The following is an 11735-nucleotide window of genomic DNA, read 5'->3' on the forward strand; positions in this document are numbered from 1 at the left end:
GCTCTCCTCCCCACTCCCCACCCCCTGAGACGCGCGCCCCTGGCCGTCCGGGGAAGGGGGTGGCTCCCCGAGTCCTCGGGGTGAAGGGCCGGGAAGGGGTGTCAGGCCGGATCCAAGGGCTCAGGGACCCGGGCGGGCTTGGGGCGGGCGGGCGGAGCGCCGGCGCGCGGCGGGCTCGGGGCGGGGAGGTGCAGACCTGCTTGCTCCGGTCCTCCGCCGCCTTCTTATCGGCCTCCGCCTGCTCGGCTCGGTCCAAGGCGTTCTCCTTGTCGAGCTTCAGCATCTGCATCTTCTTCTTGATGGCGTCCATGGCGGCGGCGGCGAGGGGCCCGGGGGCTGCGGCGGGAGCGGCGAGGCGAGGCGAGCGCGCGGAGGGGCGGCCGAGCCGGAGTGCGAGCGCAGCCGCCTGCTCCTTCCAGATATGTACTTTCCCAAGGGGACGACCGCATTCCTCAAGACAGCCAATACTTTTTTGGAAAAGCTTTTCCCTCCTGCCCCCTCTCCCCTCTCCTCCCTCCGCCCCCTGCGCCCTCCCCGCTCCTCCCGCGGGGGCTGCGCGCCCATTCGCTGCCGCCCGCCAGCCTCCGGGTTGACGGTGGATATGACTATATATGGGGACCCGAGCGGCCCAGGCGGCGGCCGGCCTGGGCCGCCCTGTGTCCCAACCTGCACACCGGGGAGAGGGCGTCGGGGCTTCGCTGGGGCCGAGCCGGGGCCGAGGCGCCAACCTCTGCCCGCTGCGCCCCCTCCTCTGGGAGCCGGCGCCCCGCCATAAGGGTCGCCAGCCCAGCCGCCCGAGTCACAGGAGCCCGGGGAGCGGGACAGGTGGCAGGTGTGCGTTGCCCCCTTCAGCCGCTGGGCCCCGGCGCGCTCAGCATCAGGCTCCCCCGGGGTCCCCAGCAGCCTCGGACCCGGCACCCAGGCCTGAGCGCTCCGGGCATCCGCCCAGCGCTCCCAAGCGTCTCAGCTTGACAGGTTTCCTCCTGGGCGCTCACTGTCCGGAAACTAACCTGGAGCAGAGAAAGAGTTGAGAGCAAGACCTGGGGGTCGCTCCGGAGACTCTCGCTGCTGGTGTGGGTCAGAACGCCCGGGAATCTGTCTTCTGCGCCCCCTTCCCCTCCGAGAGGGCTAGTCAGACGCTTTAGGGACACAGAACCCAGCTGGCTGAGTTCTCCGTGTGTCAGTGCCTGGCTTCCGCAAGGGGAGGGGAGGTGGGTGGGTGGGAGTTGAAGATGAAAGAATATGAGTGTAGACTCAGGAACTTGGTCTCTGGTCTGTCACCTGCAGTTGTGTGACCTCGAGGCGTTAGCCTCCGTGTCTCAGTTTCCCCATCTTTAAAGAGCAAACTTTTTATGATTTTTCTTGCACTGATTTTAGGGATTCGGCCTCTTGCCATGTTAGACGCTCAGGTACCAGGTTGCCAAGATGTGGGATAAATGTTAACCCAGCTAAGTCATTGCAGCCACATTCAGAACTCTGAGGAGGGGCAGGCCCAGCTCCGCTTGGAGGCAGCAGGATTTCCTACATCTCTCACTCCTCCCAGGCCCCAATGGGAAAAGCCTGCTCTTTTCCAAGCTTCGGTGGGAGGGAAAGAAAGGGGGCTGCCCCAAGGCCCTGCCTGAGACTGGCTGAGGCGGAGTTGGTGAGGGTCTCATTAACAGTCCCCACAGAATAATTCACAACCTGTACTACACGGATACCGAATATTCCCTGGACGGTATCTGAGCAGATTAGGCAGGCCAAACAACTTGTAAGTCCTTCAGAGAAAGATCAAGTTCCTCTCCAGGATTTTATCAGGTTTCCTCCACTAACCCAACTGCCCAGGAGGGAAAACATACCCCGACCTAATGGTCAGAACAGTAGATCTGTGTGCCTACGGGCTGCATGGCACAGAAACTCACCAGAGCCCTTTAATCGCTGTATGTCAACCCAGCCACTGCAGCACTGACAAAGTTCAAGGCCTCTGGGCAATATACAGGATCACAGGGAGCTGAGTCCCCAGCATGGAGCTCAGCATAGGGGGTAAGAGTAGGGACTCAAGAGTTAGACTCCGCGATCCAAACCTGGCCTAGCCTCCTCCTTCCTTAGCCATGTTACCACCTTTTTAAGTCTCAGTTTTCTCTTCTGTAAGTAGGTGAAAACTCTTCCCTCTTAGGGTTGTTACAAAGATGAAAATGAAATAAAGAATGAAAATCACCCTAGCCAGTTTGACTCAGTGGCTAGAGCATAGGCCTGAGGACTGAAGGGTCCTGAGTTTGATTCCAGTCAAGGGCACATGCTCAGGTTGCAGATTCAATTCCCAGTAGGGGGCGTGCATGAGGCAGCCCACCGATGATTCTCTCTCATCATTGATGTTTCTATCTTTCTCCCTCTCCTCTCTCTGAAATCAATTTATATATATGTAAAAGAATGAAAAGCATTTTGTCTAGCACATAGCAAAGTGCTCAGTAAATTCTGGCTGCTTGGGTGGCAGAGGGCCAGTCATTTCTCCTCTCTGGGTTTCAGTTTTCTCATCTATAAAATAAAGCAACTGAACTAGAGAAACTCTTGGAGGGACCATATATTACTGACTTTTATTCACTATGTCTAACATTGTAGAGGAACGCGTTAAAGTTTCCTTGAATGAACAGGAAGGGCAGACAATTCATCAAACACACCATTGGTGAGCACTGACTAATATACCACCATAGTAGATATCCCTGTTCCACAGGCAGGCACTAGCTCTGGGATCCTCAAATGAATAAGACATCCAAGCCCTCCAGGGGTCCAGCATGAGAAGGGGTGTAGGAATTCAGAGGAGGGAGAAATTGAAATGACCAGGTCAGAGCAGACAGAAAAAGACTTCTCTGAAAATTGGTGTTTGTTTTTTTGAAAAGTGGTGGTTTTTAAACTGATTTTAGAGTAAGGGTAGTAGTTTGTTAGAGAGGAGGTTATTGTAAAAGCCAAGGAAAGAAAAGGGAATGTTTGATGGTGGTTGGACAGTAGGTTTATTTGGGGGTGAACTGGGATATGAGGCTGGAGAGGTATATTGGGGGCATTTGGTGAAGGGACTTGAATTCTGGGTTCAGACCTTCAGGTCTTATTGTGAGATTCTCTTCCCTGCCCCTCTCACCTAAGGCTATGTTTAGAGGTCGAAGACCATGGTGTCCAACTGTGGATATAGAGTTGCACAGAGCTAAAATGTGAAATCTCCGGGTGTAACATCATTGGTCCCTAGACTAATGGGTTAACACAGCAGGTCCTTGGACTCAACCATTTCCATTTCACCGCTGTCGAGATTCTGCCCCATAAATAGCCTGACAGCCAGCCAGACCCAACCCAGCTTCATGAACTGCACCACTCATGACCTTTCTATCGCCAAGAGCTAGGACAAGCAAAGCATGACTTAAACAACAATTTCTTCTGTACTAGACAGGTCTCTCAGTCCCTGGATAGGATCAAGAGAGGTGGGCTGGACAGCCATGTGCTATGGTATATATCCTTGTTCCCCAGCCGACTGGCCATGACTCCAGGAGAGATCCAGAGGCTAATCTGACAACTGGTGTGTGGCCTGTCAGGCAAAGATGGACTGGGACACTCTCAAACTGCAGCTTGAAATAAAGAATGTGGAAAGTATGAATCATTAGCTGAGGTTGCTGAAACAAAAAGGCTTTGCAGTCTTGAGCTGGAGATGCCTGTATGAGAATGGTTAAGGCTACTCACAAATATTTAGGCTTTCTGCCTAAGCTGGGTCTTGGTAGGATTGCATATTTCTATCCACCCTTCCTCAATTAAGTTAGGTATGGTCATTCAATTTGCTTTGGCCAAGGAAATGTGAGCAGAAGTGACTTATGGTGGACACTTAAAGAGTTAGCATATACCTCACCATGTTCATTTTTAAGATTGTTGCTGCTCTGTCATTCTAGGTTCCCAAGTGGTTATAATCAGCAGAGATCCCCTGTCCCCTCAGCTAAGCCTTGGTGGTCATGTAGCAAGAGCGAGCTATAAACCTTTGCTATTTCAGATCACTGAAATATGGGGCTTGTTTGTTACTGAAGCATAACTAGCTTTTCCTGACTAATACACCACCATGCATTAACTAAGTGATGGGTAAGTAGAGAAGTCTGGTTATAGAGGAAGGGGAAGGAGAATGGAGCAGACATAGCAAGATAAATACAAGCACCACTGAGAGAAAGAAACTGGGAAACTATGACCAAATTTCAGTTCTAGGGGTCCTTATTATAGCTCCATTTCTTTCCTGAGTTACATGAGAGAGTCTGTGTTTAATGGGAGGCCCTGCGGTTCTATGTCTAAGAAAAATCTAGATTTCCCCCAGTGTTTGGCATTTAGTCATTTCTCGATAAATGTTTGTTGAATGATTGTTTATTGTCTATTAGCCATACAAATAAGTAGGAGAAACAGTGTCTGGGAAGGAAAGATTTAAAAATTAGGCTCTGCCCAGCCAGTGTGGCTCAGTGGTTGAGCATCGACCTATGAGTCAGGAGGTCACAGTTCGATTCCTAGTCAGGGCACATGCCGGGGTTGCAGGCTCAATCCCCAGTAGGGGGCATGCAGGAGACAGCCTATCAAAGATTCTCTCCCATCATTGATGTTTCTATTTTTCTCTCCCTCTCTCTTCCTCTCTGAAATCAATAAAAATCGATATTAAAAAAAATTAGGCTCAAAAGACTTATTTAAATTAAAAATATGGACTCTATATTTTATTTTCTGAAGAATGAATATAAGTATTGTGATAGGGTAGAACAAATGTCCCACACATATTTATTGGACACCGTTTGTGTACAAGGCATTTAACTAGATTTTATGGAATAAAGGAAGGTGGATAAGAGATGGATCTTTTCCTCCAGAAAAAGTATCTATCTATATATATGTTATGGGGTAAAACTCTCTCGCTGCGGGGTGGGGGGTGGGAGGGGGGGAGTCATTTAATGTGTATTTTCAACCGTGTTACCATGGTCCTAAATGCTATCTGGGCTCCCCTATGGCTGTGAGGATCCCATAGCTCAGGTGTTCCAGGAGACCTTTAACAGTAAATATATTACTGCCCCTGCCCATATAAGAGCACCCATACTTGCCATACCATATTTCCCAATATTTGTTTGGAAGAGAGTCAGCACTCACTTGAATATATACATTAAGGGTTGTTTGTTTAAAAACAAAACAAAACAAAAACCTCATTACCTGATAGTCACACCTTGTTTAACAACAAGAGCTCTACCTGTGTTCCGTGACTCCCTCAGAGTCATCAGTGCTGACTCAGGCAATTAAGGGCAAGTGAAGAATCTATAATTAAACCCAGAGACAATTGCTTCTTCCACTGGGTTTTGGAATGCAGCATGTTATGCTCAGGGCTCATTGTCCTGAGGAACAAGATACAGCGTGTTCTCTTCATATACAATAGGGTTTTCTTTCTCAAGGATCTGTGGTACTACCATCAGGGCACAAGGGAAAGAGGTCTGCTTCCAGGGAGGCCCTGGCACTCTGAGGAAGGTCTTTATGCCTTTCTCCATTGCTTAGTGACACACGGCTGGTTCTGATTCTGCTGCAAGGCCCCTGAGTATGCTTGCTACCTGGGTGGGTTTGCACGTGCAAAATGGTTCTCCAAGTCCAAAAGGCAATGAATTTCCCTGCCTTGCATCTCACCTTCTGTCTTTCAACAGTAGCAACTATGTAGCAATTCAGTCAAGCCGATGTGGGTGGAATTGAACTGTCTCAAGAATAGCAGTATTGCCCAAGTATGTAAGTCTAAAAAGCACTTGCAAGTTTATTATCGCCTCACAGCCTCTTATGGCAGCATCAGGAAGCCTGCTAGTATTCCCACTTTATAGATTAGAACAGTGATGGCGAACCTTTTGAGTTTGGCATGTCAGCATTTTCAAAAACCCTAACTTAACTCTGGTGCCATGTCACATATAGAAATTTTTTTGATATTTGCAACCATAGTAAAACAAAGACTTATATATATTTTTTAAATATATTTTATTGATTTTTTACAGAGAGGAAGGGAGAGAGATAGAGAGTTAGAAACATAGATGAGAGAGAAACATCGATCAGCTGCCTCCTGCACACTCCCCACTGGGGATGTGCCCGCAACCCAGGTACATGCCCTTGACCGGAATCGAACCTGGGACCTTTGAGTCCACAGGCCGATGCTCTATCCACTGAGCCAAACTGGTTTTGGCAAGACATATTTTTGATATTTATTTTATATATTTAAATGCCATTTAACAAAGAAAAATCAACCAAAAAAATGAGTTCGCGTGTCGTACGTTCTCCATCACTGGATTAGAAAGCCAAGGGCAGTGGCTGGCTCAAGATTAACCAGCTGGGAGGTGGCAGTGCAGGGATAAGAGTGAGGGTGTCCCAGGTCCCAGGGACAGGGCTCTTTTAATTAACCATTGCCCAGTCTGTTTTTACATTAAGATTTGATTTCATATTGTTATGCAATGCTGAGGTCCCAGAAAAACCTCAGTGTATTCTTTTGGATTCCCAAAGAAATAACCCGGAGGACTGGCTGTGAAAGACATGGGTTTATTAGGACTTACCTGTACACCAGAGGCAGCCGGCGGGTGAACTTTACCACCACACCAGCTACCACCGCTGAACTTGAACCACTAAGTCCCATCCGGTTGGCCAGCTGGTGCTATTGTATTGTCTCCACCCAGAGGTTCCCAACACAGGGCTTTATAGAGTACAGAAAACAGAGAAAAACAGGGCACACAGGGGATCTAAACACTAGCTGTTTATAATCCAGGCTCACATCTACAAGCAGTTTCTCGTTGGCCTTTAGCTTCTGGCCAGGTTCCCCAGGTCTCACAGTCCGCTTACAGATGGCCTTCACTCTATTTCCCACAGGGTGGGATGGGGGATTGGAGCATGGGAAGGGGCCCATGTTCCCATTCACCATTCACATATTTAAAAGCAACACATTATAAGGTGAAGGGGAGACGATAGGGGGCTGCGAGAGGTCTTTTCTACATGTGAACATGGTTAAAAGGTGAGAGTAAAGAGGCTGGGACTAAAGGGGTGTCTTACCCTGCCTGGACCAGCTTGGGACTGTATCCCAGGCTCCTAAACCCACCCCACACTCAGCTAATGGGAGAACCTCGTGAGAAAGTATGGTTGGGCCAAGGACATCTTTCCTACTCATGTGTTTATGGCCCAAAATGGGACAAAAAAGGATATGTTCACAAAGATAGAAAGGCAGGTATGTTCATTTTGTCCCTGGTAGCTTCAAGGGAGAGTTTGAGGTAATCGTTAGAAATCTATACCTGTGTCTCTCAAAACCCCTGAGTTGGCCAAGGAATGAGCCCCATTAATCAATCCAGGCAGAACGTTTCGGGGGAAAATGAAGACAAACAACGTGGTCAGGACAACGTGTAGCGCCTGCTCGAGCCACTGCCTGAGCCGAAATGAAAGCATCCCCAGGCTTTGCAGACCGGAGACCTGAGTCAGCCTCAGGGGCCACATCGAAACTCTGGGATGGTTTTAATCATCACTTCCCGGCAAATCCCACATTCCTTTTGTATTGGAGGCCACCTGTTCATCTTTATATTTTTATACTTGGTTCTCAAGTTTCCAATGATGCCCTTAACAGGAACATATGTGAACGTGACCTTCGCAGTCTCCTGGGTGGCAAGTAGAGCTCTCTCTACTCTGACTCTGCAGATGGTGAAACCTGATGCAAAAACGCCGTGAACGTGGACAACCCCGGGGCCTCCTGCTCTCACTGACGTCTTCCTACCACTCATCCGGGCTCTCGCAGGGCCACTGTGTTAGCAAACTGCAAAATGGGGATTTCTGAAATTTTGTTCCAGCACCTATGCCAGACCCACTGCCAAAAGCTTAATTTGGGGTTGATGCTGTTTGGTTTGGAGGACTATGGGTAGGCCCAGGTTACTGAAAATAGACAGTGGGCTCCTTGTTTTTGTGAAAACCCTTTCTTGGCCGACTCGCAAACCCCTTCTTCCCAAGTGCTTTCTACTGGGACCCCGGCTTCTCCTTCACGTAGCCTGTTTTTCTTAAGTATTAAATGTATTGGGGTAACATTGGTTAATAACATTGTATGATTTTCAGGTGTATAACATAATTCTACATCTGTGTGCTCTACTGCGTGCTCACCACCCGAAGTCTAGTTTCCTTTTGTTACCATGTATTTGTACCCCCTCTTTCCCCTCTGGTAACCACCATTCTGTTGTCCGTATCCACTATTTCTTGATTTAGTAGAAATTGGTATTTCTCAATAGAAATGCTTCTTTGCGTATGTTTTCTCCAGAGGCCTCTTTCCACCTCAGTAACTTCGGTAGAGAAGGGAGTCAGTCCTTTGTGACTGAGGCAGAGGAAACTTCTTTTCCTGAGGTCCCGCTGCTCAAGGAGGGAGCTGGGCTGCCGGCAGGGTGCCAGAAGAGGCTGGTATTTTTAGCACAGCCTTCTTTCCTTACCAGCACCTGCCATGATCTGTAACCCAAGGGGCTACTTAAATGCCAGCGAGATGACTGAGGACAAGGCAGCCTGAGCTAATGTCCTAAAATACCACCCAAGGGAGGCTTTTCCTGCGGGAGTCAGGTCATTACCAGCTCTGTTTCTTTCCTTGTTTTTCCCCAACCTGCGGAGCTGGTACAGGTCCTGGCTGAGATGCGTGGCATCTGCCTTGGGAAGAGGTTGGAGAAAAGCCCTGGATCGGTGTCCCTCGATACCAGACAGTTTTGTTCTGTTGAATCTGCTCTTGTCTCTTCTAACTTCAGTCTTTCCCTCTACTGTTCATGCCAGATGGAAGCAACAAGAGAATGTCTACCCATCTTTCCCCGCAGCAACATTCTCTCTTGATATTCATACAAATATATGAAGAGGAGGAACAAAGTCCAATGAATGTTCTAGCTCAGACAATGGTGATGGGGATGCAAACATCTTTTTCGGAGCAGATGTAACTCATCGAGCTCTTTATCCTCCAAAGATGGGGCAGGCTGGAAATAGAAGCATGTTCTCAAGAAGGCTGATACATTTGTGGAGGACAGATGCATCATGGGTCGTGAAGGATAATGAGAATGTCTTAGGGTGTCTCTAATCCCGGACTCTGACATCAGCCCATACTGTCCACCGCGTTCCTTGGTGCCACTGTCAGATGTGCAATCCTGGGCTGATAGATTCCAGGGCTAGCCCGCTTTGGAAGATTTTATGTGCCTCCGATAATTTCTCGGGCTACTCTAAATTCTCGCAAATGCCCTGAAAGGCCTGGTTCTAAAGTTAAGCGCTTATTTCAAAAGGAACTGAACGAGAATTTACATATCTAAATAGGTTTTGTGCCCTTTACAGTGGTCAGTTTTCATTTAGTTGAGTGGAAAATGCAAGCGGTGAGTCATACATACAGTGGTATAATGCAGTAAAAATTATATGTGTGATATATAATATATATCATATACATGTATATTATATACATATACACATACAAGCATAAAAAAATTTGAAAAGTTGCACATCAATCTGATAACTGAATTCCCTTCCTCTGAGAAGGTGGGCGGGGGGATAGGATTGAATATGGCAGACAAGTATAGTGGGGCCTTGACTTACGCGTGCCCCGACTAAAGAGTTTTTCGAGATACGAGCCGTCTCTCGGCTGATTTTTTGCTTTGAGTTGCGAGCTAAAATTCGGGTTACGAGCCAGCTTCAGATACCCCACCGCTAGTTAGCGCAGCGAACGTCACAGTGAACGCCACAATATCAGCCCAGCATCTCGTGTCTCACTCGTTCACTTTTTGATTTGACATACGAGTAATTTGAGTTACGAGCTCCATCACGGAACGAATTAAACTTATAAGTCAAGGCCCCACTGTATTGCCATTTCTTCAAGGTTTAATTTGTATAAGTAGCATATTTTTATGAATCACATAATTAAAATGTTAGCAATCTCTTATTTTTCTTTACTGCTATTTCAAAATATATTTCTGAGTATTTTACAGAAAATTCTAGAGAGCTTATAATTGCATGAGTCACTCACAGGAAGGGAAATTCACTTCGGCATGTGTACTACCCAAAGGCACACAGCAATTAAAAATCAATTAAAAAATAAAGTAGTTGATCTCCTCCAGGGCACCTAACTGTTTTTTTTTTTAAGTACCTATTATTAATCAGGCACAACACTGGGCACCAGACATGTAAGGAACAATCCAGCATTCTGGCCTTCCATGAGAGTCTTTATTTCTGTACAGCTTGTGGCAAATTCAAAATTTTAAGCTACTCACTAGGACTGCAGATACTGCTATTTTACAAGCCACCCAATAAAACTAGTTTTATGACTGCTGGCCAGTGTGCTCACTTGGTTCAGCAACATCCTGTGCACCTAAAGGTTGCTGGTTTGATTCCTGGTCAGGGCACATGCCCGGGTTGTAGACTCAATCCCCAGTAGGGGGCATGCAGGAGGCAGCTGATTGATGCTTCCCTCTCACACTGCACCGATGTGTCTCTCTCTCCCTCCCCCTTCCTCTCCCTAAGATCAATACAAATATTAAAAAATTAGTTTCATTACTTTTACCATCCTGTTTTGGACCAAAAGCAACATGCCTCTAGCTCAATCACTTTTTCAAATTTGCTGCACCTGGCTCCTGATGACTAACGGATATTTCCAAAATGCTAAGCTGCCTTCAAAGGATAAAGATCTGACTCATGAGGCGAAGTTAAAAAAAAAATGGTGCTACAGAGTCTAAAAGAAGAGAGGCTGCAAATGTGGAGCTCAGAAATACTTTTGAAAATAATACAAATAAAAGAACATACAGCAAAATATTGGCTACAGTTTCCTTAGATTATAGAATTATGAGACATTTCTGAAAGACTTTTTATAGTTTCCAAAGTGTAAAAAATGAACATGTTTTACTTTTATAATGATAAAAATTAATAAATGTTCAAAATCTCCTTTAACCATCAGCAACAATGTAAATATGAGGCCTCCCAAAGGGACAGTTTTGAAAGAGAGAGGCTTATGGCTCTGAATTACTTGTTAGGTCATATCTGCGTGTTTCCAATTTCACAATCATGGGCTATTTGTGTACATGTCTTAGCACCTCTCCTAGCCAAACACTCCTTAAGTACTACCCCCTCCCCACCAGCACCCAGCTCCGGACTTCCACTGAGTAGTAACACAAGTAATCACAGCAGCGGACCCGCACTACACAAGGCCTGGACAAGGCTACCCGTTGAACCCAATTTAGGCACCAGAGTTCACTTTCTTTCTTTTTTTTTTTAAACAGTTTTTGTTTGCTTGTGTGTCTTCACTGATTTCAGAGAGAGGAAGAGAGGGAGAGAGAAATACCACTGTGAGAGATAAACATCAATGAGTTGCCTCCCGCATGCACCCCAACTAGGGATTGAACCTGCAACCTGGTTATGTGCCCTGACTGGGAATCTAATCACCACCTTCTGGTGTACAGGACGATGCTCAACCAACTGAGCCACACGGACCAGGGCTGGGGTTCACTTTCTTGACCTCTAGACTATATCACTCCTCTCAGTGCATGATGGGAATAGCCCCACAACACGTTTGTTGAGTAAACAGATATTACACATGTACGTTCAAAAGTACAGTTGTACAGAAAGCAGGTTTCTAAAATGTTATTATTTACAATAACATCAAATCCCTGGTAATCTGTAGCAGGAAATCTAATAAAATATGTGCAAGACCTCTGCACTCAAAATGTAAAATATTAACCAATAAAGTTAAAGGAGACTCAAATACAGAGTGACCA

At 46.9% G+C, this 11735-nt stretch overlaps 1 protein-coding gene across 19 annotated transcripts in view; it reads right to left on the bottom strand.

Annotated features, from left to right (window-relative positions):
• The window catches only part of TPM1 (tropomyosin 1), a 30234-nt gene extending 29826 nt beyond the window's left edge, over positions 1 to 408 (bottom strand). For 6 of the 19 annotated variants that reach the window (XM_070421460.1, XM_070421505.1, XM_070421542.1 and 3 more), the window contains exon 1: positions 197 to 399. In XM_070421460.1, coding sequence (XP_070277561.1) covers positions 197 to 310 — 114 coding nt within the window. In that variant the 5' untranslated portion in view covers positions 311 to 399. Of the gene's footprint in view, positions 1 to 196 lie in introns of all 19 variants that reach the window. The other 13 variants (XM_070421484.1, XM_070421552.1, XM_070421529.1 and 10 more) reach the window with 9 other exon arrangements.
• Positions 409 to 11735: the final 11327 nt, after the last annotated feature.

This window comes from Myotis yumanensis, unplaced genomic scaffold (genome assembly GCF_028538775.1).
Source record: "Myotis yumanensis isolate MYYU_CA2020_CCGP unplaced genomic scaffold, mMyoYum1.0.hap1 SCAF_1, whole genome shotgun sequence".
Classification (NCBI taxonomy): Eukaryota; Metazoa; Chordata; class Mammalia; order Chiroptera; family Vespertilionidae; genus Myotis; species Myotis yumanensis.